At 43.9% G+C, this 27,746-nt stretch overlaps 1 protein-coding gene across 2 annotated transcripts; it reads left to right on the top strand.

Annotated features, from left to right (window-relative positions):
- Window positions 1-418: 418 nt before the first annotated feature.
- Window positions 419-21,753, top strand: cibar2 (CBY1 interacting BAR domain containing 2). Of its 2 annotated transcripts, XM_033035829.1 has the most exons (10): window positions 419-547; window positions 5,562-5,796; window positions 7,467-7,535; window positions 8,988-9,089; window positions 13,814-13,819; window positions 15,448-15,462; window positions 17,360-17,464; window positions 18,593-18,706; window positions 19,437-19,535; window positions 20,516-21,753. In XM_033035829.1, the coding sequence occupies exons 1-10, from the start codon at window positions 531-533 to the stop codon at window positions 20,642-20,644; spliced, it is 891 nt and encodes a 296-aa protein (XP_032891720.1). In that variant the 5' UTR covers window positions 419-530; the 3' UTR covers window positions 20,645-21,753. The 2 variants fall into 2 exon arrangements, with proteins under 2 accessions (XP_032891720.1, XP_032891722.1); XM_033035831.1 differs by lacking the exon at window positions 15,448-15,462.
- Window positions 21,754-27,746: the final 5,993 nt, after the last annotated feature.

The following is a 27,746-nucleotide window of genomic DNA, read 5'->3' on the forward strand; positions in this document are numbered from 1 at the left end:
GGCAGAGAGCCTACAATAGAAGCGAGGCATGTTTTTTACACAGAGAATGGTGGGTGCCCGGAATGCACTGCCAGGGGTGGTGGTGGAAGCATAGTGATATATGCTAGTGGTGTTTAAAAGATTTTTAGATAGGCACATGGATATGGAAGGAATGGAGGGATATGGATCATGTGTAGGCAGAGGAGAGTATGTTGGGGATTATGTTCGGCACCGACATTGTGGGCCGAAAGGCCTGTTCATGTACTAAACTGTTCTATGTTCAATGGTCTATATTCTAGAACACCTAGAAAACGGAGCTGTGAACCAGCTCGATTAGTACCTCTATGTAAAATCTGATTGAGGCACAATGTAGATCTATGCCGCCATCTATTGATGGTAGAGAAAAGTCATGATCGCAAAGATGACGCATGACAGCATTCTGTTTACTGTCGCTATAGCAACCAGGAGCACGAATACTCCAGCTAGGTTTGCCTTCCTATCCAGGCACAGCTGCTGTGAAAACCAAAGAGGAAGTTGCCATTTCTGCACAAATGAATTCGCTATCAAGGTAAGGGCCAGGGGCCGCTGAATCAATGCTTAAAGACTGTGCCGACTCTGATTTGGTCTATACCTTTTCATATCTCTAGTTTCTCTCTCGCCTGACACTCAATCTGAAGAAGGGTCTCGACCCGAAACGTCACCTATTCCTTTTTTCTCTAGAGATCCTGCCTGTTACCGCTGAGTTACTCCAGCATTCTGTGTCTATCTTCGGTGCAAACCAGCATCTGCAGTTCCTCTTTACTCTTAAAAATGCTGGCTTGGAATTGTGAAAGAGAAAAATGAGATGAAAGTTAAAATATGCCTGTCTCAACCATTGACAGAACAGCATTACCTCCACAGTCTCCATGCCGAACCTAAAGTGTGCGATTTAAGCAGAATTTACTTTAAAATCCTATGTCTCAGGACAAGTTGTGCGCAATGTCGAGCATGATATAGTCTTGAGATGATGCTCAGGCACCACTGTGAGTTTTAGAGGCAGAGTCTCACAGCGTGGAAACAGGCCCTTTGGCCCAACTTGCCCACACCAGCCAACATGTCCCTTCTACACTAGTCCTAACTGCCTGCGTTCTAATATCCATATCCCTCTAAACATGTCCTATCCATGTTACCTCTCTAACTGTTTCGTCAACTACCTCCTCCTGCAGCTTATTCTGTACGCCCACCAACCTTTGTGTGATTGGAGTTAAAACTTGGTTTTAATCCATTACCTTCTCCCTTGACATTGCCAAACGGGTTCAATGTTTCTGGATAATGGAATATTCATCATACGCTCAGACAAGAGCTGCTCCAAAAGATCTTAAGGAGCTTGACACCATCTGAGGTATTACAGAGTTAAATGCAAAACAGTTTATTGGCTATCTGTAAATTATTGATATGCCTGGCACGTAACTTGCTCGTGCTTTCCGTATCTTTTTTATTTTTGACAATTATTTAGTGGCATCACTTGGTGTTGGAGAGAGAAAGTGAATGAGCAAAGAAAATAAATACTGTGCGAGCATGGATCTGAGCTATAGAAACAAAGAGCTGCAGATGCTGGCTCAGACACAAAAGGACACAAAGTGGTGGAGTAACTCAGCAGGTCAGGCAGCATCTCTGGAGAACAAGGATAGGTCACATTTCGGGTCAAGGTTTGGAGGTTAATTGGCCCCTGTAATTTGCCCTTCGTGTGCAGGGAGTGGATGAAAAAATGGGACAACATAGAACTGGTGTGAGTGGGTGATCACTGGTCGATATGGACTAGGTGGGCCAAAGGGACTGTTATCATGCTGTATCTCTAAACTAAACTAAATTGAACTAGAATGATAAGGAGCAAAGTATTAGACCAAGCTGTGCTTTTTTTGTGATGGTACGTGTTGGTACACAATAGCAAAACTGCTCAAATTTGAAAACTAGATAGATGAACAGCAGCCATTAGTGTTGCGTGAACTATTAAATGCTTAATGGCAACTTTTTGTCTATAGAAAAGACACGGGAAGCAAGTTAATTTATTTATAAAACCTTAGTTTTCTTCACAAAATTCTGCAGGATTATTATTCACGCTAACACTATTTCTCCAACATAAAAAAATTCCCCGAATAATATTGATATTAGTGCAACATGCAAAATGTGCCAGGGTCTTGAGAAGAGACAGCTATTCATGCAGAGAAACAAGACTTACCTTGAGACTGTGCTACTGTGGAGTCATCTGTGGAGGGAATGGATAGATGACATTTTGGATCTGGACCCTTCATCAGACTGTTAGTGCTAATGTATTAGAACACAGTTGTGTTCTTCCAACACTTTATGGCCAAGTTAAGACTAGCAATTTTTTTTAATTTAGACTTGAAAGATACAAGGTGGCACCTAAATTGTGACAGTACTTGTGTATGGATTCAGTGTCTACTATCTTACACATTTATACTTGGTATGATTGTACCGAATGCATAGTGGAATTGTTACTGCACTGTATGCAAAAAATAAATTCTACACACTTATGTACATGTGATCATTAGGTGCCATTGAACCATTTAATCAGTGAACCATGTTATATTTTGAGCAATGACTGGCTATTGACCTAAATGTCCATAGACTTGGTGGCTGTCTTCACTTGTTGTTCACCTGCCCACTATCCTGGACTGGATCCCTGATGGTCAAATTAATCACATCACCAAATATAACCTAGAAAATCTTAAAATATTTGAAAACACAGCCAAACACTAAAAGCAGTGAAACATGTTAAACGGAAATTAACTAAGAAGTGTGTTTATTATTCTTGCTGGATTTTGGCATTGCTGACAAAGCCAGCATTTAGTGTCCATCCGTTATTGCTTTAGACTTTAGACATTGGAGATACACCGGGGAACGAGGCCTTTTGGACCACCGAGTCCGTGCCGATCAGTGATCACCCCGTACACTAGCAATATCGTATACACTAGGGACAATTTATAATTTTACAATAACCTATTAACCTACAAACCTGTATGTCTTTGGAGTGCGGGAGGAAACTGGAGCACCCGGAGAAAACTCAGGTGGTCATGGGAAGAACGTACAAACTCCGTACAGACAGCACCCGTAGTCAGGATCGAACCCGGGTCTCCGGCCCTGTAAGGCAGCAACTCTACCACTGCACCACTGTGCCACCCTGTGCTTCTCTTGAGAAAGCGTTGGTGAGCCACCTTCTTGAACTGCTGCAGTCCGATGAAGGTGCTTCCAAAATGCTATTGGGAAGAGAGTTCCAAGATGTTGTCTCCAGTGACAATAAAGGACCAGCAATATGTTTCTCGATCAGGATGGTGTGGAGCGTGGAGGTAGTGGTATACTTGCTGGTTTTGTTCATCTTGGGGATACAGGACCCTCACAGTTGTTCCTTTCCATTTCAATGAATAGGTTTGTTGTTCCTACACTACATTTATCATGGATGTTTTAGCTGACAGGTTCCCCATTGTGAGTGATAGGTAATCTATAAAAATCCACACTCCTCCACAAGGCTTCCAGTGTTTGGGTATAGCTTGTACATTGTACATATTTATTCAGTAAGCGGCATGGTGGCATAAGTTGCTACCTTACAGAGATCCAGGTTCGATCCTGACTACTGGTGCTGTTTATACGGAATTTGTAAGTTCTCCCTGTGATCGTGTGGGTTTTCTCTGGCTGCTCCAGTTTCTTCCCACACTCCAAAGATATACTGGTTTGTAGGTTAATTGGTTTGGTAAAATTGTAAATTGTCCCCAGTGTGTAGGATAGTGCTAGTATATATGGATCGCTGGTCGGCACAGACTCGATGGGCCAAAGGGCCTATTTCTGCGTTGTATCTCTAAACAAAACTAAACAGCGTCAATCAGCATTGCAGAAGTTCAAGGCATAAGTTATGGACTCAAACCTCTGCAATCATGGCGTTAAATAGCAGCGGTTCTCAAAATTGCCTGACATTTGTGTGGAATATTCAAGTTATTTAAGAGATGCTAATTCAAGAATAAATACTGGCCTGGACATTAGAACCCACTGGTGTAGTAGCAAAACAAGGTATGCTTGTTAACAAAAAGGCGCATTTGACAGACGCAGAGCTGTGCAACAAAATAGCTTCAGGATATAGTCACAGATAATTTGGTATGTAATTCTGGCTCAAGCAATGAGGCCATGTGAAAGGTAACTGAGTAATGTGAAATTAACCAGAAAGTGACCAGGGGCGGCACAGTGGCGCAGCGGTAGAGTTGCTGCCTTACAGCGCCAGAAACCCGGATTCGATCCTGACTACGGGTGCTTGTCTGTACGGACTCGGTACGTTCTCCCATTGACCTGGGTGGGTTTTCTCCGGGATCTTCGGTTACCTCCCACGCTCCAAAGAAGTACAGGTTTGTAGGTTAATTGGCTTGATATAAATGTGTAAATGTAAAAATTGTCCCTAGCATGTGTAGGGTAGTGTTAAAGTGTGGGGATCGCTGGTCGGTGCAGACGCTGTGGGCCGAAGGGCCTGTTTCTGCACTGCATCTCTAAACTAAACTAGACTGATGGATTGTCCTCATCTGAAATTTACACCAGTGAAGGGAGATGGGGAGTATTGTAAAGTTAAAAACAAATCAATGCTTTTTTTTGGAGACACAAGTGACTATGGATGATGGAGTCATGAACAAAAAACAAACTGCTGGGGGAACTCAGTAGGTCAGAGAGCATCTGTGAAGGGAAATGGACAAGTGAACTTTGGGTCAGAAAGAAGGATCCATTCTCCTCCACAGATGCTGCCTGACATACTGAGGAAACGCCTCGACCCGAAACGTCACCAATTCTTTTCCTCCAAAGATGCAGTCTGACCCGCTGTGTTAGTCCAGGTTCTTGTGTCTACTTCCCAAGTCGTCGGTCCATTTCCCTCCACAGATGCTGCCTGACCTCCCGAATCATCTGTCCATTTCCCTCCACAGATGCTGCCTGACCTGCTGAGTCATTTGTCCCCTTTCCCTCCACAGATGCTGCCTGACCTGCTGAGTACCTCCAATAGTTTGTATTTTGCTCAATGTCTTTTTGGCCTGGCTTAAGCACTGAAATGACCAGATCTGGCCCAATATTATTCTCCTTACAATGTTTGAGTTTGGCTGGTTTTCTATCATGCATAGTTGATTCAGGAGTCAAATCAAGAGTGTTTTATTGTAATTTGTCCCAAAGCAGAACAATGATATTCTTACTTGCAGCAGCACAACAGATACGTAAACATAATAATCTGTAAAACCCATAATAAATAACTAAAACAAGTTCAGTATATATATTTTAAAAAACACAGACAAACGAAGAGACAATAATAGTGCAAAGTCAAAAATATTGTTCCTGAGTCTATGTAGTTTGGAGCCTATTTGGAGGCTGTAGTGTTTAATAGCTTGATAGTTGTGGGGAAGAAATTGTTCCTGAACCTGGACGTAACCCTTTTCAGGTCCTGTACCTTCTCCCGATGGCAGGAGTGAAATGATAGTTGATTCCTTCCTTTGCTTAGATATCTCACAGTGACATCTGAAATAGTTGCTATCCTCATTTAATTAAATGTTTGTTTTACCAAGGGATGCTCAAGTCAAGATCATGGAGGGTACAGTGGCCAATGCAGAGAAGTATCTCGGCCAGTTCTGCATGTTATTGTCTTCTTACACCCGCAAGACGGCCAGACTGAGAAACAAGGTCGACCTTCTGATAAGACACATCATGGACTTTGCAAACACCGAGAACCCAGAGATGCGAAGTTGCCTTAAAGACTTTGGAGAGGAGTTGTCCAAAGTTCAGGACTATCGACAGGCGCAGGTAAAAGACTTCATGCAGGAACTGTGTTTAAGGGGATAGTCAACAGCTACCAATTTGCAGTCCTGACCTCCCATCTACCTCATTGGAGACCTTGGAACTATCTTTAATCAGCTGACTTCAATATTATATTTTGCACTAAATGTTGTATCCATTTATCCTTCATCTAGCCGCTGTGGAAGGTTTGGTTGTAATCATGTTTAGTCTTTACTTTGATTGGATAGCACACAAATAAAAGCTTTTTACAGTACATCAGTACACGTGACAATAATAACCTCAAAATAAACTAAAAAATAAATTAAAAAAAATAATTGGCAGGGCAAAGAACTTTGGTTATGTTTATCATGTTTTGGATGAGGGTTTGAAATGCCATAGCCTACGAGACTATGGATTAAGAGAGATTCTAGACTGGACAGTTCTTCATCAGCCAGTGTGGAATTAATGGCTGGATGGTTCCCCCTGTGTCATAAGATCTAGAAATACACAACACGACAAATATGAAGATTAGGTATAAGGTCCATGAAGAATTCTACCTACGATGGAGAACTAATTGCACATTGAGGACCTTCTGTGCATGTGGGTTCAGTCAATGGCTGCCCACTCTTGTGGCAAAATAAAATGCTGGAAAGTCCCAACATCTGACATGCCGCTTCTTCCCATTGAAATGACAAAAGATGAAACCCTTCCTTTATAATTAGAGAGCCGGTGTATGTTATGCTGGACAGTGAAGTGCACAGAACCACAACTGATACATTGGTCATGAGGTTGAGCGTCGCAGTCACCTTGTCACCTGGTGCAGCCCTGCTGCAGTAGCGGGGCTAAAGGTTGTCCCACAGAATGTTACACCTTTCTGTGATGCATACCTTGGAAATATTGTTCATCAGACAACTCCTCGTACAATCTCATGCCTCTGAAGATCCTTTCTGCATAGCGTCTTCACAGGTGGGAAATGCCGAACCTACTTCCCTGCTGGCACTGCCAGCCATATTGCCTCTGAGGTACCCAGAGCTTAAGGAACTCGGCATCCAAGTCCAAGAAAATAAAATCTAGAAAAAAGTCCTAGACTTAGTCCTAGTCCGAGAAATATAAACATCCCATCAACTATAGCACACTCCATGTTATTTGCAAGCATAGAGCCCCAGGTTCATAGGTTATTGGAGCAGAATTAGCCCATTTGCCCCATCAGGTCTACTCTTCCATTCAATCATGGTTGATCTATCTTTCCCTCTCAATCCCGTTCTCCTGACTTCTCCCCAAAATCCCTAACTAACCCCATACTAATCAAGAATCTGTCAATCTCTGCCTTAAACATGTCCATTGACTTGGCCTCCACAGCAGTCTGCGGCAATGAATTCCACAGATTCACCACCATCTGACTAAAGAAATTCCTCCTCATCTCCTTTCTAAAGGTACATCCTTTTATTCTGAGGCAAAGGCCTTTGGTCCTAGACATTTCTAAGGCTGCCCATCAAGAGGTCCACATATCATCATCACCTCCCTTTAAACTCTTAGAAAGGCAAGAATCTAGCGTGTAATAGTTCTCATTCCATTCATTTTAGATTTATCACTTAGTTAATTTTTTGTATTTTCAATTAGGTTGTTTGCAACAGTTTCTTTGCCAGACTTGTCACTTTTATAATTCCTTCTTTGTCTTTTGTTCTGAATAATTTTAGGTGGAAAGATTGGATGTCAAGGTTATTGGACCACTAAAGGCTTATGGACCTCTGACAAAATCCAAACGGGTATCATGTTTCTTCACTTATGTTATTGTAGCATTATCTAAGTAGATGTTGAGTTAAAGAAAATTCTCCAAAACTTTTACTAAAAAGCTGCTTTTAAGGAATAAATTGCATTTTTCTCACCATTAATGTAGAAGAATACCTAAAGATACTTCCCATTACTTTGAAGTGGATGTTTTTGAAGGGGAGGCTGGACAAGCATACAATAGAAATGACACATTGGGCTGATTGGTCTGTTTTTGAGTCATTGATGAGCGAGAGGTTATGTCAAGGGGGAAAGAGATGTTAAAGCTGGAAAGAGCACAGACAAGATTTATGTTGCCAGGACTTGAGACCTTGAGCTATAGGGAGAGGTTGGGCAGGCTACGACTTTATTCCTTAGAGAGCAGGAGAATGAGGGGTAATCTTATGGAGGTGTATGTAAGATCACTTCTTCTTCTTGCGTATGGCGTGCACAGCCTAAAGCTGTAGATCAAGTGGCATGAAACACTACATCTATTTGTTTGTGCACATCGGGTTGATTGCATTAGTCGAAACAGGGTGGACCACGTGAAGGTTGCAATCTCCCACCCCTGTAGGATCATGAGAGAGATGGGCAGGGTAAATGCATAGAGTATTTTGCTCAGTGTAGGGTAATCAAGAACCAAGGGACATAGGTTTAAAGTGAGAGGGGAAATATTTAATAGGAACCTGAGGGGCAACTTTTTCACACAGAGGGTAGTGGGTATATGCAAGGAGCTGCCAGAGTACGTAGTTGAGGCAGGTACTATAACTACATTTAAATGGTATTTGGACAGGTACATGGATAGGAAAGGTTTAGAGGGATACGGGCCAAATACTGGTAAGTGGGACTTGTGTCGCTGGGACATCTTGGTCAGCTTGGGCAAGTTGGGCCGATGGGCCCGTTTCCATGCTGCATAACTATGATTCTAAATGGAGAAACCAAAGGCAACGAGTCAGAAAGAATTGCAGATGCTGGAATGTAGAACACAAAGCACTGGAGAAACTCGGCAGATCAGGCAGCATCTCTGAAGGACGTGGATGGGAGACATTATGGGTCGGGACCCTTCTTCAGCCTGATCCGCTTAGTTTCTCCAGCACTTTGTGTGCTAACCAAAGGCAAGAATTGCATTAGTGAAGGTTGCAGTGGAAATTCTGGTTGAAGAAAGCACACCTCAGAAGCTCCAACATAGAAAGTCAATTCAACAGAGCAGAAGATGGATGCAGAGAAATGAAGCATGTCTTCACAGCACGCTGGCCAGATCAAATATTTCATCAAGGGTTGGGTTTCCAACAGATAGGGCTCTGACAACCCAAAAGCTTTATACCAAAGAATAAGTGCCCCTGTTGCAAAATGAAAGATAAATTAACTAATTATAATACTAGATGGAAAGAGTTTATACATTTTAAGTGTTGAAAAACATTTTTTTTTCTTTGCTTTTTCATCTAAATCAGACAGATATTAAAAAAGTTAACAGCGTCAGAAAACGTGAAATGAGGGAGCTGGAAGTTCTGCAAAAGGTGAAACAAAGAAATCCATCGGACAGGCAAGGAATTGTATCCTTTTGAGGGTTGACAAAGTGTAACGATAAATGTCAAATTTCAAATGTCAAAACTTGTCAAAAGCAAGGTTGAACGCCAAGAACTAGAGGGCAGAGCTTCACGTTCAGAGGGGGGATGTTTAAAGGAGATGTGCGGGGGTAAGTTTGTTACGGGGAGAAGGCAGGAGAATGGGGTTAGGAGAGAGATATAGATCAGCCATGATTGAATGGCAGAGTAGACTTGATGGGCCGAAAGGCCTAAATCTACTCCTATTCCTTATGACTTTGCATGCAGAAGCGGGTAGATTAAGTTGGCATCATGCTCGGCACAGATATTGTGGGCCGAAGGTCCCGTTCCTGTCTTGTACAGATCTATCTATAATCTTCATTCATCCACCTTCTGAAACAACAGTAGTATTCTTGCTCCACTTTACTACACTCTGGGGCGATCGATGTTCTAAATGATCTCAGGTAGCATCAGCTGTTCCAAGTTCCACAGTAGCCTTCCAGCAATGTACCACTGAAAACCATATCTTTCCTCATTCTCATCTCTCCTCCCTCTGCCATCTTATTGACTCAAATTTGGCAAGTGTGGTGATCATCTGATTAATGGTTTCTTGATTTATTTAATGTATTTTTCCATTTGTGTCGACAGGATTGAGGTCATCATTTAAAAAAAAGATTACGGTGGCGCAGAGGTAGAGTTGCTGCCTTACAGTCAGATACCCAGGTTACTAAATTTGTACACGCTCTCCGTGACCTTGTGGGTTTTCTCCAGGTGCTCCTGTTTCCTCCCACACTCTAAAAACATACAGGCTTGTAGTATAATTGGCTTCGGTAACAGTGTAAATTGTCCCTGGTGGGCGCGGATTCGGTGGGCCGAAGGGCCTGTTTCCCTGCTGTACCACTAAACTAAACAAAAAATGATTGAAAAAAGGATTCAAAACCATCTATCAAATGACATCTCCACACAAATTTAGAACTACATATTAGTGCAAGGGGTCTCAATTAACCAATTCATTCCTTCTCTCCAGAGATGCTGGCTGACCCACTGAGTTACTCCAGCATTTTGTGTCTATGCTCAATTTTAACATCCTTACATGGTCTCATCCCTTCCCTGTAGCTGGAATCTCCTACAACCGGGCAATATTCCAAGAATCCATACTCCTGCAATTCCAGAGCACCCATGAATTAAATCATCAGAAGCCCTCCAGCAGCTGTTCTCCTTGTCCCTGGAATTCCTCCATGAAAGCGCTGTTTATTCCTTGTCCTTAACACTCCCCTTAAATCCCTCCTCCTAGCCATGTTTTTTTTGTCATCTGCCATAACATCTCAGTGTAAATGTTATATTGCTAGCATTCTAGTGAAGTGCTTTGGGACATTTTCCAACATTATAAAGTTATTTTGTTGATACAACTCTTTTGCTGTGTCCACTGATTTTACGTTGGACCATAAAACAGTTAAATGTCGTTTATGGAAGGTCATAAGGCCATTCTGCCCATCAAAAATCTTCTCCGCCATTCTATCATGGCTGATCTATCTCTCCCTCCTAACCCCATTCTCCTGCCTTCTCCCATAACCCCATAATTTTGTTTAGTTTAGTCCAGAGATACAGTGCAGATACAGGCCCTTCAGCCCACCAAGTCCGTGCCAACCAGCAATCCCTGCACACTAACACTATCCTACACACTAGGGACAATTTATAATTTTTACCAAACCAATTAGCCTACAAACCTGACGTCTTTGGAGTGTGGGAGGCAACGAGAGCTCCAGGAAAAAACCCACGCAGGTCACGGAGAGAAGGTACAAAATCCATCATACAGTAGCTGTAGTCAGGATCGAACCTGGGTTGCATGGCGCTGTAAGGCAGCAACTCTACCACTGCTCCACCATGCCGCCCCTTATTCCATCTTTATTAATAAATCTGCAATAGAGATATTATTATAAATGCATGGAAATAATAGAGACTGATAACATTTGCTGGAGCACATTTGCAAATATATTGCACCAATCTGTTAGATTCACAGTGAGCACATTTGCCGTGACTCTAACAATATAATGAGCAATTTAGCGTGCAAAATTAAGCATCATTTGTCAAATTATGAGCCATTGCGAGCATAACAGAAACAGATGGTGCTTCTGGGAGAGGAGCCCATTTCTAGTTGAGTAGGTGATAGTAAGTTTTTTTCTCAATTATTTATTTTGTCTGTGCCCTCACTTTACTGACCATTTCAAAGTTAAACTCATTGTCAGTGGGACAGAAGTAACATTTAGGCCAGGCCAATGAAGTCACCAGGCCAATGAAGTCACCATATGAAAGCAGCAGTTAACCTGTGCAAAGTCCAGAGAAGGTTCACGAGAGTTTAGCCAGGACTCAGGGGGATGTGGAAGGGAGTGGGGGGGGGGAGGGAGGAGCTATAGGAAGTGGATGGGCAAGCTGGGACTATATTCCTTTGAGTGCAGAAGGATGAGGGATGATCTTATAGAGGTGTATTAGACAATAAGAGGAATTGATAGTGTGAATGCACGAGGTCTTTTACTCAGGGTAGGGGAATCAAGAACCAGAAGACATAGGTTTAAAGTGAGAGGGGAAAATTTGAATAGGAACCTGAGAGACCTTTTTCACTGACTCAGGAGGTGGGTATGTGGAACGAGTTGTCAGTTGAGGTAGTTGAGCATTTAAAAGCAACTTGGAAGATACATGGATAGGAAAAGTTTATAGCGATATGGGCTAAAGGCGGGAAAATGGGACTAGCTTAGATGGGGCAACTTGGTTGGCATTGACCAGTTGGGCCAAAGGGCCTGTTTCCATGCTGTATGACTCTGGTTTTATAACTCATTGGCTTTTTTTAAATCTACATCTTCCCAATGACTTCATTTTGTTCACTGCTTTTATTTCAATATGTTTTAACCAAATAAATCTATGATGGGATTATAATACGCTCAAGATTCCTCTAGGCCTCAGGAATACTAAATCAATAACATAAGTGGTCCTCTACCATATCCATACAAGGCTGCAAGACCTTTCAATCCCCTGCATGAAACATTGTTTAAGACTCCTTTCCAAAAATTGGCAAGGTTCACTGAGAATTCCTGCGGGAGACATTTCCAACCATGGGGCAGGTCTGAAACCTTCACAAGGATTAGAATTTCAGATTATTACAAACATACCTCATCAACGTCTAATAAAAGTCACATGGAAACTTTACCAATAAAGGGAGCATGTTCCAGTCCAGGAACTAATAAAAAGCTATAGCTGATAATGTTTAATACCCGAGCCAAGTACACAACCAGTCTCCCAGTACTTGCTGATATATCAGCATAGATTTCTCCTCTTAAGTCCTGATCGTGTTACTGATCGAGACCCCATCTGAAAACACTTGACATCACCTGACAAACCAGATAATATTTTCCCAGTGAGTTTTAGTTTAGTTTAGTTTAGTTTAGTTTAGTTTAGTTTAGTTTAGTTTAGTTTAGTTTAGAGATACAACCCGGAAACAGGCCCTTCAGTTCTCAAGTGATCCCCGTACACTAGCACTATCCTACACATTAGGGACAATTTACAATTTTTACCAAAGTCAATTACAAACCAATAGGTCTTTGGAGTGTGGAAAGAAACCGGATCACCCGGGGAAAGCCCACGCGATTATGGGGAGAACGTACAAACTCCGCACAGAGAGCATCCATAGTTAGGATCAAACCCGGGACTCTAGAGCTGTAAGGCAGCAACTTTAATGCTCTGCCAACCGAGTTATTGAACCAAATGCAACAAAATTATTTCCCACTCTGTACTGAGTCAAGCAATGTCAACAGGGTTAAACTGGTATTGCTATAGACTCATAGCCATACGCCATACATCACTATAGCAGGCCCTATACATCACGGTAGCAGGCCCTATGGCCCATCTTGTTCATACTGACCAAGCAGGCTTTCTGGGCTAGTCCCATTTGCCTGTATTTAGTCCATATCATATCATCCTAAACCCTTTCTGTCAATATATCTGTCCAAATAATTTATGAAATTCAGAATTCTTTCCATTTCTATAGCTTCCTCTGGGTAGGTTATTCCATTTGCAGTGAATAAGTTGCCCCTGAGGTCACTCTCAACCTCTCCCCTCTTACCTTCAATTCATGCCTCTTTAGAGTTAGAATCCTCTCCACTGGGAAAAGATGGTGAACTCTGCAGAACTCATTGCTACAGATGTGGAGGCCAAGTGATTGGGTATTTTTACAGTGGAGATTGACAGGTTCTTCATTAGTACGGGTGTCAAAGGTTACAGGGAGAAGGCAGGAGAATGTGATTGAGAGGGAAAGATAGATCAGCCATGATTGATTGGCGGAGTACATTTAATGGGCCGAAAGGCCTACTTCTGCTCCTATGACTAATAAACTTATATTTCCATGTCAGTGTAGATTGTGGGAAGCTACTAGAGGTGTTCAGTGCTCAGTTTTGAGATACAGCATGGAAACAGGCTCTTCGGCCCACCATGCCGACCATCGTTCACTCTAGTTCTATGTTCCCCCATTTATGCATCCACTCCCCATGCACTGGGGAGTTCCCAAGCACTAGGTGCCTTAGTTCATGTTGGTGGAAGGGATGGTGGATTTGGGAGGAAATGTACAAGGGAATCAAACATTCTACATTTTGTGTATACATCAGTGTTTTTGAAAGTTAAAATATAAATGAAATTGAGCATTGCTCTATAATATTTCTGTTTTCTTCCTTAATCAATGTTCCTAGTCATTGGTATGTGTGCATCTTTCAAATCCATATCTCAAAAGTAAGGCTTCTGAAACAGCATGGAAACAGATGTCCTTTAATGATTCACTGATCCCGTTATTGATGTAATTTGCCATATTGGAGTTTGGAACTGATTGCATTACTGGATGCAAGTGTAAACAAGCAACTCAATATCGATCGGAAGTCATTGGGGAGAAATTAACCTTTAATTACTGGATGGAAATGGTGGGAGATGAATCTCTTCACCAGTTGATATTGCACCAAATATTGTCCCTTTTAGCACCAGAGACCAAAGGTTAATTTTTCCCCTTCTCTATCTTAACTTCACTGAATAACTAACCAACACAATTGCTGCCCAAACTAGTGTTGATCTGAGCAAGTGATAAAGGTCCTAGGTTGTTGAAGCCTGATGAGCCCTAAATTAACTGACTTAATGTGGATGGATGTTATGATTATTGCATTAGTCTCAAAATGGTGAAAGACAGCTACAAATCCCATTGATAATCATAATCTGGTCACAGGAAAAGGACATTGTCCTGGCCTGAAACATCACCTATCCACGGTCTCCAGAGATGTGGAAATTAGGAACTGCAGATGTTGGTTTACTCTAAAAGACATAAAGTGCTGGAGTAACTCAGCGGGTCAGTCAGCATCTCTGGAGAATGCTGGCTAGGTGACGTTTCGGATCGGGACCCTTCTTCAGACCCCTGTCTGATCGGTGAAACCTCACCTTTCCATGCTCTCCAGAGAAGCTGCTTGTCCCGTTGAGTTCTAACCCACTATCTGGAGATGCTTGTTTCAACATTGTGCAGTCACAACCTTGTATAAGGAACCATTATTTTTACTATTATTATTTACTACTGTCTGAAGAGGGGTCCCAACATGAAATATTGCCTTCCCTTCCCTCCACAGATGCTGCATGGCCTGCTCAGATTCTACAACACTTTGTGTTCTGCTCATTATTTTTAAAGGGTTGAGAGGTCGGCCAGGATTTATCCAGGACAAGACGATTCTCAGGCCTACCAATTTTGACTATTCAGCCCCACATCCAAGGAACGATCACTGAGAGAGTGTCGCAATAGCGTTGCATTGATCCTGGTCCATGTAATCAGTGGAAGCCAGTGATGATTAAGGGCACATTGGGAGATTTTTCCACTATGTATAGTGAGCCATGCACTACCATGAAGCTGTCTTAGAAATACTACTGGAGCATTGTCAATATCTGACACAATGTGCTGGAGTAACTCAGCGGAGTCAGGCAGCATCTCTGGAGAATGCTGGGTGCAGTAGGTGACCTCGTGGGTCGGGACTTGGTGGAGGTCTGAGGAAGGGTCTCGACTCAAAACCTCACCTATCCATGCTGCTTGACCCATTGAGTTACTCCAGCACTTTGTGTCTTTTTTTTTGTAATCCAGCATCTGCAGTTCCTTGTGCCTCCATTGTCAATGTCTCATTGGATTATCACGTAGCAACCAGCTCTGCCCTTCCTTTCAAGCAGAATCATTCCATTCTCCAGCACATGTTGTCTCCCGTAATGCTAAGCATTAGTTGATTTCTGAAAATGTTTTCCTGGAGTGTTCCTTTGAAAAATGACAAGGTAAATAACACATCGATTTTCTGATTAATTGCTGTAGTCTGCCTTGGTGGAGGTAAGTGATTGACTCTCTTCAGCAAGTGTGTGGTGTGATCTACACTCACCCTGGCTTATCCCTCAATGCTCGGGGTGGGAAAGAAGAGGTTATGGGAGGTAAACGGCCTGTCCCACGAGCATGCGACTCCATGAGGCAAGCGCGACCTAAAGGGCCGGTCCCACCAGCATGCGCCTGCATGCAGCAAGCGCGACCAAACCAGAAGCGGGGGCCGCACGGAGGTCGAGTGAGTGACATGAAGTTCGAGCGAAGTCCGCGGGAGGTTCGTGCGTGACGTATGGCGTTGAGGCGGCTGCGGGCCGGCAGGCCGTTGCCGCGTGGAATTTTTGAACACGGTCAGTTTTTCGGAGCCGCGCGCGATGTCGGGACCAGCTCTGCACAACTCCATACGGCTCCGGCGATCGAAGTGGGACCGGCCCCGCGAGGCCGTACGGCTCAAGCGACCACGTTAGGTCACGCTTGCCACATGGAGTCGCATGCTTGTGGGACAGGCATTTAAGTCGTGCACTGAGAGGAAGTGTGCCTTTCTTGCAGGATATAGAAGCACACATTTCCCTTTCTCCTGTGCCCCTCCCATAGAAGATCTTGGAGGGGGTAGTTTCTTTCAAGTCCAACCACGCTAGTCCGTCCAGAATGCTTCTTGAAAACTCACTGAGAAAAGTTCATGCTTAAACAAAACACACAGAGTACTGGAGTAACTCAGCTCATCAGGCAGCATCCCTGGAGTACATGGAGCAGTGGCATTTCAGGTCAGGACCCTTCTTCAGTCCATGGTTAATGATTTCCCCTCCACTCCTTCACAGTTAAATCCAGGGTAATAATTCAAACGAGAGAAAAGATGGGTGCAGACTCAAAATGTCACCTGTCCATGTTCTCCTAGGATGCTGCTTGACCCGTTGAGTTACTCCAGCACTTTGTGTCCTTTTGTGTAAATCAGCATTTGCAACAGTACCTTGTTTCTACCTTTTGATTCATCCAGAGATGTTGCCTGACCTGCTGAGTTGCTCCAGCTTTTACTGGATGTTTTACTCATCATTCCAGCATCTGCAGTTCCTTGTGTTTCCCTACACACTCGGGGCAATTTACAGAAATCAATTAACCCACAATCCCGCACATCTTCAGGAGGTAGGGGGAAACCGGGGCACCCGGAGGAAACCCACGTGGTCACAATCTCCACACAGTGTGCAAACCTAACACAGGCAGCACCTGAGGTCAGGATCGAACCCGGGTCTCCGGCGCTGTGAGGCAGCAACTCTACCGGCTGTGCCACCGTGCTGCCATGCCAAATCAAGCCAAGTCGATAGTCATTGACGCTGTGACACGTTCAAATCAGGGCCTCAGTATTTTAGAATCAGGTATCTATAGTTTATAGTCTGAAGAAGGGTTTCGGCCCGAAACGTCGCCTATTTCCTTCGCTCCATAGATGCTGCTGCACCCGCTGAGTTTCCCCAGCAATTTTGTGTACCATCGATATTCCAGCATCTGCAGTTCATTTTTGAACACATCTATAGTTTATTGTCCAGTCACTCCCCCATTCATGAACATGAGAGAGATATACTCTTTATCTACCACACCTCCTCTGGCCAGAATGTCTATTTCATGCTGTGATTCGCTGGAAATAGTTTCAAAATCTAAATTGAACAATCTACCCTGACAGAGAATAGAGAGTAGGATATTGTATCCTGGACTGCAAGACATGCATGTGTGTTGCTCCTGTTAAGAAATATAAAGGCTGCGCTGTTTAGATGCAGAGGAATGTGCGTTTCATTTTGCATGCCACCCTTTTCTTGCGGCCGGAACTGCTGTCTACGTTTTAGACAATGGTGAATCTGTGGGTCATTTAATGCCTCCACCTTAACGAGTCTGACTGAACAAGACGATTGATTTTCCACCCTAGGCTGAGGCCAATGTGCAGAAGGCTTCGGTCGACGTTAATCACACTACGCAACAGCTGGAGGAGATCATTTTCAAGTTTCAGAAGGAGAAACTGAAGGACCTCAAGGTACAAGGAGAGGAATCAAGCTCTTCATTGATATGCTAGTTTCCAGCCTTTCGTGAGGGCTTTTCTTTGCCTCACTAATCCCAGGCTCAAAGGTCTTTGTGGGCACCTCATCTGACCAATACTGGCCACGGTGCTTCAGAACACAATCATTAGGTATTAGCAGCACCACTTTCCTAAATGACTTTAATAAATAAACACTTTTAATGACTCATTTCACCCTACTACTGTACTCACTTCCGTACACTCATCTCCCAGCCTTGCCCCTCATTTCCCTTTTATGCCATCTCTCTCCTCTCACCCTGCCCTATTCCACATAATCCCTCCCTCCAGCTTCATATTTCACTCCTCTTTTCTCCTTATCTGAGACTCTTTTGTCTCCTTTTCACCCCGAGCCTTTGTCATTAACTCCACCCATCCGCCAATGAACCTCACCCCTCACAGGCATTGTCCCCATCTCTCTTTTCCAGCTCTCTCCCTCTCCTACTCTTTACCAATCTGAAGAAGAAGGATCCCGACCCGAAACATAATCTGTCCATTTCCTCCACAGAATGATGCTCCTCCAGCACTTTGTGTTTTGACCCTAAAAGCCCTGTCCCACGGTACGAGTTCATTACAAGAGTTCTCCCGCGTTTGCCCTGATTCGAACTCGGAGATTTACGGTAATGGCCACTCGTCGGTACTCGGGGCTCTCGTGGACATTTTTCATCATGTTGAAAAATCTTCACGAGTCTTCCCGTGCTTACCTGCCGTTAGCGAGTCTTCCCGAGTACCTGCCGTTAACGCTAAGAGACGTCCCCAAGCTCCGACGTACGTGCTACGTTCATTCTCCGTGCTTACCACGAGTTTGATTTTTTTTTTAACTCATGAGAGCTCTTGGAATGAACTCGTACTGTGGGACAGGGCTTTTAATATCTTTCTCTCTTTTCTAGTCTCAGTCCTCTCCTTTCTTTGCGAGCTGTGCTCAGGTTTCTCTGGAACGAGAATTGCATTTCTCAATTCTTCATCAAAACAGGGGTCCTGAGAATACTCTGAGCAGAGATAAGGGATTCAACCAAGCCTACAGCTTGATCACCACATCAAATATCTATTGCCAGCACGCAAATTAATTTATTTTTATTTTTCTCGTAGGATATCTTCTTAAACTTTGTGACAATTGAGATGACATTCCACGCCAAAGCTCTCGAGGTGTACACAAATGCCTTCCAATGTTTGCATGACTTTGACGAAGGGAAAGACCTGGAGGTACAAATGGGACTAACCTGATTTCACTTCCTGTACATAGTGTGCAACCAATCTAGGCTTGGATATGTTGTATTCAAAATAAAACGATAAACGAAAGCACAAAACATTTTTGAGCAGACAGCTGTGGAGGCCAGGTCAATGGATATTTTTAAGGCGGAGATTGACACATCCTTGATTAGTGCGGGTGTCTGGGGTTATGGGGAGAAGGCAGGAGAATGGAGTTGAGAGGGAAAGATAGATCAGCCATGATTGAATGGTGGAGTAGACTTGATGGGCCGAATGGCATAATTCTGCTCCAAGAACACATGAACTTATGGCATCCCATCTACCTCATCGGAGACCTTTGAACTAGCTTTAATTGGACTTTATTGGACTTTATCTTAAACTAAATGTTCTTCCCTTTATCCTGTATTTGTACACGGTGGATAATTTGATTGTAATCATGTATAGACTTTTTGCTAACTGGATAGCATGCAACCAAATAGTTTTTCACTGTACCTGTCCACGTGACAATAATAACTACTCTAAATACAATGGACATTGCTACAAACTCTGGTTTACACCAGAATGAACAACATGATTCCCCCCCCAACCCGGCCCCCCCCCCCCCCAACCCCCCCTCCCCAACCTGCCCCCCCCTCAACCCCCTCCCCAACCCCTCCCTTCCCATCTTTTCATGTAAGATCCCAATTTTTCTTACCTTTTGATTGGTGGATTTTCTTTTCTACAGGCATTTAAGTCAAAGATCTGCATTACTGACCTGGAGAATAATGCACGTCCAGCAAAGACTCACGGCCCCTTGGGCACCCAGCACTCCATGCGCCATCAGGTAATGCACAATACGCAAACCACCGTTGCAGTGGACAAAGGGATAGTACAAGCTAGGCCAGCCATTTATATATCAAAAGACTGGGGAATTGGAGAGGCAGGTAAATGTTACTTGGACACACTCTGAGTCCATCATGTGTGATAAACTCAGAGCAGTGTAACTTCCTCAGTGAGGAATGTAGGGAATCCGCTGTGGTGGATGTTTATGTTGACTTTTATGTAGTTGTGTGTCTTGTTATTTTTTTTCCGTATGGCTGTAGTGTAATTTGCATATCACTGTACGTGACAATAAAATACCTTCGAAACCTTTGAACTCCGTGGGTCAATGAGGCAGGAAATTGCCAACACACACTATGACTATAGACGGGGGCAAATGGGACTAGCTTAGATGGGGCATCTTGGTCAGCATGCACAAGTTGGGCCGAAGGGCCTTTTTCTGTGCCGAATGGCTCATTGAGGCATTGGCACAGCAGTAGAGTTGCTGCCTTACAGCACCAGAGACCCACGTTCAATCCTGACCACATGTACTCTCTGCAAGGCGTTTGTACGTTCTCCCTGTGACCCGCGTGGGTTTTCTTGCCAGTTCCTGTTAAATCTTTCCACCCTCACGTTAAACCCATGTCCCCTAGTTCTTGATTTTCTTTCTCCTGGTAAAATTCTGTACGTTTACTTTATCGATTCCCTCATGATCTTATACACCTCCATAAGATTACCCTTTAGCTTCATGCACTCCAAGGAATAAAGTCCTATCACAAATAGACCCTATGGCTCAACCTCTCCCTATAGCTCAGGTCCTCGAATCCTTACACCGACCTTGTAAATCTTCTCTACACCCTTTCAAGCTTAACGCCATCTTTCCTATAACAGCATGGCCAATAGTGAACACAATACTCTAAATACTCTTTAGTTCTACAATTGATTTGCAACCTTGTGCTCCGGATACTCTGGACACCCTCAAGCAATCTTTGTCTTTGATTTCAGGGACAGGTTACAGAGGATGAGCAGGATGAGGAGGAAGATGAAGAGGAGGAGGAGGAGGAGGAGGAAGTTGAAGAGTTGCAGGAAGTCAGTGATGAAGATTACAATCAATACTCGAAGATTAAAAAATGATATATTTGATCACTGACAGTTCCTCCTGTTCCCTTCCTGTGAATGCCCTGGATAAAACAACAGTGTTTACTTTCTCATTTGGAAACACTTTGCTTTGTATTACTCTCTCTCCATCAAACTCCAATATTTCAGGGTCAGCTAGGAACCTACCAAGGAATTTGCATTCATATTTTGCTTTGTGATACTGTTTTTTAAATTATTGTTTCTGCGAGTGAGATGAGTGAGTTGACAGCAAACCAAACCATTTGCGATGTGTGATTTGATACGTAACCAAACCATTTCATAAAGTGAAAATCTAAAAAAAACTGCAGATGATGTAAATCTGAAATAAAAACAGAACCAGTTGGAAACACTCAGCGACCTAAGATAAAGTCCAGTCAAATCTGATTAAAGATAGTCTGAGGGTCTTCAATGAGGTGGTTAGCAGCTCAGGACTGCTCTCTTGTTGCTGGTAGAATGGTTCAGTTGCCTGATGATAGCTGGGAAGAAACTGTCCCTGAATCTGGAGGTGTGCATTTTCACACTTCTGTATCTCTTGCCTGATGGGAGAGGGGAGAAGAGTAAGTGACCAGAGTGAGGCTCATTCTTCATTATGCTAGTGGCCTTGTCAAGGCACCATGAAGTAAATGGGCCCCCACAGCCTTCTGCACTTAATTTTCAGTTCAGGAAATTTCAGAGAATCAACAACGTCTTGCTTGTATGTCATGGTTCCAGTAGCGAAAACCTTACCCCACACACTTTTTTATTCCTGTTGCTGATTATTTATTCATCTATTTACAGACCGACCTTTTGTTATCCTTCATATGCATTTACCACTCTCTGTCACCCATTCAGTCGTTTAATCTCTCCATCACCAACCAATTGAAGACAATCCCTGTTATTCCCTCCTCCCCTCCGTTCCCAGCTCTGATGGAAGGTCATTAACCTGAAACATTATTGCGGCTCCTCTCACTCAGATGCTGCCTGGTCCGTTGAACATTTCCAATATTATTTATTTTATTTCAGGTAAGCAGCATCTGCAGTTGTTTGCTTTTTATTGAAAAAGATGGAACTGAACAGATCCCTCAGGCAATTGTCTTGTGTTTAATAAAAGTGTTGTTTGGTTCAAATATTTGTGTGTTTACCCATTGATCATTAGTTGGCTTCTAGACATTTTCTCATATTTTTCCCTGTTCTAGGAATGCTCTCTTATCCTTTATCAGATGGGCGGCAATGTATCGCAGTGGTAGAGTTGCAGCCTTATAGCACCAGAGACCTGGGTTTGATCCTGACTACAGGTGCTGTCTGTACCGCGTTTGTATGTACTTCCTGTGACCCCATGGGTTTCCTCCGAGTACTCCTGTTACCTTCCATCCTCCAAAGACGTACAGGTTTGTAAGTTAATTGGCTTTAGTTTTAAAAAAAAAGTAAAATTGTTCAAAGTGCATAGGATAGTGTTAGTGTAAAGGGTGATTGCTGGTCGGTTCGGACTCGATGGGCTGAAGGGCCTGTTTCCACACTGTACCTCTAAAGTCTAAAGATGCATCTTCTAACTCAACAGTAAGAAGACACTGGGTTAGTGTCACGTAGGATCTTACAGCATGGAAACAGGCCCTTTGACCCAGCAAGTCCACGCTGACCATCAAACACCCATTGATCCCAGTAATACACTAATCATAGGTTCCGCCCGACCCGCTGAGTTGCTACACTAATTCCTTTATTCTCCCCACATTCCTACTAACTTCCCTGGATTCCGCCACATACTTACACCTCGGAGCAGCAGCCATTTATCCCACTGATCTGCACTTCCTTCAGATGTGGGGGGAAACCCACGGAGTCTTAGGATTGTCCCCACTATCATCAAGTTACGAACATGTAACAAATGACTCCTGTGTAGTGAATCCCAGAAGATTTACTTTCATTTATATGGCCAACTGTGTTGGTTAAAAACTGGTAACACAACAAACTGCAATTTTTTCATTTAGTTTAGTTTAGTTTAGCTTAGATTGGGATACAGAGCGGAAACTGGCCCTTCGGCCCACCAAGTCCATGCCAACCAGCGATTACTCGTACACTAGTTCCATCCTACACACCAGGGACAATTTACAGAAGCCAATTATCCTACAAACCTGCACGTCTTTAGAATGTGGGAGGAAAGCGGACCACCCGGAGAAAATCCACACGTTCAAAGGGAGAACGTACAAACTCTGTACAGCATCCATAGACAGGATCGAACCTGAATCCTCGGGTGCTGTAAGGCAGCAACTCTGCTGCTGCGCCAATGTGCTGAAATGTTGGTTATCGACTATGGCATTCCATCTCCCCAGTGCTAAACATCCTGGGCCTCCTGCATTGCATTCTCCATCTGCAATGAGATGGATGAAAGGCAAAGAAAGAGATGCATGCAAACAGAGCAACCATACTAATAATAATAATGGATGGGATTTATATAGCGCCTTTCTAATACTCAAGGCGCTTTACATCGCATTATTCATTCACTCCTCAGTCACACTCGGTGGTGGTAAGCTACTTCTGTAGCCACAGCTGCCCTGGGGCAGACTGACGGAAGCGTGGCTGCCAATCTGCGCCTACGGCCCCTCCGACCACCACCAATCACTCACACACATTCACACACAGGCAAATGTGGGTGAAGTGCCTTGCCCAAGGACACAACAACAGTATGCACTCCAAGCGGGATTCGAACCGGCTACCTTCCGGTCGCCAGCCGAACACTTAGCCCATTGTGCCATCTGTCGTCCCAAATACTGACAGGCCTAGTCCATCCAAGTCAGTGCTCCATCAGATGCACCAGAATAGAGTTGCTGGTGTTCACCCGGTAACCCAACTCAGAGATACCAATTGGTTTAGTGGTTAGATGGAGCCTAGTTAGTTAGTAGTTAGTTAGTTAGTTAGTTAGTAGAGTAGTTGGTCAGACAAGGAGAAAGGGGTAGATTTAATGAAGCAAGAACCAACTTTCTCTGTCACCAAAGTGGAAGGACAACAGTGTTAAAATGACTTGTAGTTAATGTAAGCAGTTGGCAAGTGGTTTTATTTGGAAGATTCAGAGAACCTTTGGGCTTGAGCCAGTTAGAACATGGATGAAACAATACACAACTTCTCCAGGGGGTATTGGTGAAGGAGTGGACTGGAGCTGGTTGCACTGGCATTCACTTCTACTAATGCATGCGGTTTGGGAGCCTTCTTTTTGTTACAGAGGGTTAGAAGGGTCATGCAGTATTTCTCCCCCATACATGTCAGGCCTAGCCTTGTGTTTCAACACCATTTATATTGGAGCTGTCTAAAGTGGGCTCTTGATTAACCATTGGCTGGAAGAGTTGCTGCCTCACAGTGCCAGACTCCAAGTTTTGATCCTGATCTTAGATGCTGTCTGTGTGGAGTTTGCGCGTCCCCCCTGTGACCGCGTGGGTTTCTTCCCACATCCCAAAGACATGTGGGTTTGTAGTTTAATTGCCCCGAATGTGTAGGGGCTGGATGAGAAAGTGGGATAACATAGAACTATTTGTGAACGGGTGATCGATTGTTCGCATGGACTTGATGGGCCAAAGAGCCTGTTTCCATGTGGTATCTTTCAATCAAACTCATGCATTAACTATGCAATGCTTCGGAGGATGTCAATGTAAAAAGCCTGCACTCCCCGTCTTAACATCAGCCTCCAGAGAGCATCCAGAAAATGCAATAAGAACACATTAACTACGTAGGAGAGCAGTAATAATGCACTAACCACAGTCAGACTCCTGTACAAGTACATTAAAAAGTGATTATACCTTTCAAGCTTATGGGAGCTTATTTTCACAGCAGTGCTCTATCCCCGAGAGTACTGTACAAATATCTGCAAACCTCTTTAAATAGTAACATGTGGTTTTGAATGGTTAAAAGAAACTTGGGAGTGCTTGAAATTCGGAATAGTTACCAGTGTGACATAACTTTCAAACAAGCACCACTGCATTTTCTAATAAACAATAGTCAAGGAAGGTGCTATGTAATCGATTTGATTCATTTTGATGTGTGTGCGTTATCCTCATCTTGACATTGACCGTGAGAGTGGCTACTATCTGGTACCCTGAATAATTAAACTCAATTGTACTTGTTTTAGAATGGTTTTGGAATTAATATGTTTGCCAGTTTTTTTCTGGGTACAGCTGCATCTCTTTGGAGGGTTTAATAAACAGGCTAAGTTGCTTATTTATTCATTTGCAAGAGCACAAATTGGTCATCATGAAATACACTGGTGCAGTTGGGAGTGAGTCACCTACTCAAACCATTACCGTCCCTGTACATTCCAAATCCCTGCCCACAGGCCTGTTGGGCAGGGATTTCCAGAGATTAGCCCCAGTTAATAAGTAATAAGAGTAATAGGGAATTGTAAATACATGTTCACCAAAAAACAAAGGGCTTTTATGTAAGCCCTTTCACCCATATGCTTCCCTGCTTTACATTTCACTCCTTTTCTGCCTCTTGTCTCATTTTCATCTCTAGTCATTGTCCACCCACCTGCCATCAACCCCCCCCCCCCCCCCCACCAGCCCACTTTTCCAGCTTTCTCTTCCCTACTACAATCAGTCCGAAGAAGGATTCCAACACAAAGTGTCACTTATCCACGTCTTCCGGAGATGCTGCCCGCTGAGTTATTCCAGCACTTTGTGTTTTTTGGTAAACCAGCATCTGCAGTTCTTCATGTCTCCATCTAACACCCAGCCCTTGTCTCACCTCACCCTCTCACCTCTTTATACCGGTCATCTTCCCTCCACACTCTTGGGACTGATGCCGGCTCTCGAGCTGCAATGGAGTCCGACGAAGGGTCCCAGCATGAAACATTGCCTATCCCTGTCCTCCAGAGATTCTGTTCTGACCCATCCTGTCAGCGGAAAGCCTACACATGATTGCAATCAAACCGTGCACAGTGTACAGGTACAGGATAAAAGGTATAATGTTTAGTGCAAGATAGAGTCCAGTAAAGTCAGATTGAAGGTAGTCCAAGGGTCTCCAGTGAGGTAGACAGTAGGCCAGGACCACTCTCTAGTTGTTGATAGGATGGTTCAGTTGCCTGATAACAGCTGAGAAGAAACTGTCCCTGAATCTGGAGGTGTGAGTTTTCACACTTCTGTACTTCTTGCCCGATGCCAGAGGGGAGAAGAGGGAGTGTCTGGGGCGAGAGTCGTCCTTGATTACACTGGTGGTCTTGCCGTGGCAGCGTAAAGTGTTGATGGAGTCAATGGTAGGGAGGTTGGTTTGTTTGATGGTCTGGGCTGCGTTTTAAAGAGTAGTAAGCTCCCACCACAGTATGGCAGACAATTTAAAAAAGGACCTTCAAAGGGGTGACATTTCCAGCTGGACTTGTCCTTTAAAGAGGAAGAGCTGTGTGTCTGAGAGGGCCTGCAGAAGAGTTTGGTAAGTTTCTTCAGTGTATTTGACTGCTCACTGCAGCCAGGGTGCACGTGTGATGGAGGCGGGCAGTGGTCCTGCAGAGAGGGACGGGAGATTCTTCCAAAATGTTTGTGGAAAATTCAACAGTGGTTGGATGGTGACTGACATGTGAAGGAGTTAAACATTTTCCCTCACAAGCTATTGGGCAGCACAGTGGTAGAGTTGCTGTCTTACCGGCAGACAGATGGCACGACAGATGGCACAATGGGCTAAGTGTTCGGCTGGCAACCGGAAGGTAGCCGGTTCGAATCCCGCAGTGCATACTGTCGTTGTGTCCTTGGGCAAGACACTTCACCCACCTTTGCCTGTGTGTGAATGTGTGTGATTGGTGGTGGTCGGAGGGGCCGTAGGCGCAGATTGGCAGCCACGCTTCCGTCAGTCTGCCCCAGGGCAGCTGTGGCTACAGAAGTAGCTTACCACCACCGAGTGTGACTGAGGAGTGAATGAATAATGCGATGTAAAGCGCCTTGAGTATTAGAAAGGCGCTATATAAATCCCATCCATTATTACCGCACCAGAGACTCGGGTTCGATTCTGACCACGGGAGCTGTCTGTACAAAGTTTGCACGTTCTGTCCGTGACCTGCGTGGGTTTTACCTGGATGCTCCAGTTTCTCCCACGTTCCAAAGTTGTACAGGTTTGTAGGGCTAATTGGCTTCGGTAAAGATTGTTAATTGTTCCTAGTGTGTAAGATAGTGTTAGTGTGCAAGGATCGCTGGTCAGCACCGACTGGGTGGGCCAAAGGGCCTGTTTCCGCGCTGTATCTCTAAATTAAACTCAACTAAAACCTTTCAGATGAACATATAGATCTGAGTATGGCAGTGTTTTTTCAAAAATTCACTGAGATTTTCTGAGTTGGGAGGATAATGTACAAATATAATGATGAACTGGTATTCTATTTAGCCTGTCTCTGCAAAGCCACAAAGTGCAAACCGTGTTGTAAAGTGCTCCAAATGATCACATCTGGAGCCTGTTTAAGGCATGTTGCTTCATGGTGTGGGACGTTTCAATCGAATGGTAGCTGCTTATAAATTAGTGGCTTCTACTGCTTGGAAGAGGTTTGAGTTTTCAAGGGCACACTAGGGAAGTCGTGATTTTATGTAAAAACAAGGTAATGCAGAAGAGATGCTGGTTTACATATAAACATGTAAAATTATAAAAGGACTGAACAAGCTAGATGCAGGAAAAATGTTCCCAATGTTGGGCGAGTCCAGAACCAGGGGCCACAGTCTTAGAATAAAGGGGAGGTCATTTAAGACTGAGGTGAGAAAAAACTTTTTCACCCAGAGAGTTGTGAATTTATGGAATTCCCTGCCACAGAGGGCAGTGGAGGCCAAGTCACTGGATGGATTTAAGAGAGTTAGATAGAGCTCTAGGGGCTAGTGGAGTCAAGGGATATGGGGAGAAGGCAGGCACGGGTTATTGATAGGGGACGATCAGCCATGATCACAATGAATGGCGGTGCTGGCTCAAAGGGCTGAATGGCCTCCTCCTGCACCTAGTTTCTATGTTTACCAAGGAAAGACACAAAGTGCTGGAGTAACTCAAGGGTTATGTGGGAAATTATCTGGACGCTTCCAATTATCCTTCACCCTTGTGCTGACCTAATGCCCTGGGAGTCGATCACCTTGTTCCATATGTGACCAATAATCATGGGCTATACAGTAGGTTGCATCTG

Source organism: Amblyraja radiata, chromosome 17, assembly GCF_010909765.2.
Source record: "Amblyraja radiata isolate CabotCenter1 chromosome 17, sAmbRad1.1.pri, whole genome shotgun sequence".
NCBI classification, from domain to species: Eukaryota; Metazoa; Chordata; class Chondrichthyes; order Rajiformes; family Rajidae; genus Amblyraja; species Amblyraja radiata.

Bases quoted from the DNA above. Each gene is read 5' to 3' on its own strand.
- cibar2 (XM_033035829.1), top strand. The intron at 17,465-18,592 runs GTACAAGGAGAG...TTTTTCTCGTAG, and splicing joins AGAAACTGAAGGACCTCAAG to GATATCTTCTTAAACTTTGT. The intron at 19,536-20,515 runs GTAATGCACAAT...CTTTGATTTCAG, and splicing joins AGCACTCCATGCGCCATCAG to GGACAGGTTACAGAGGATGA.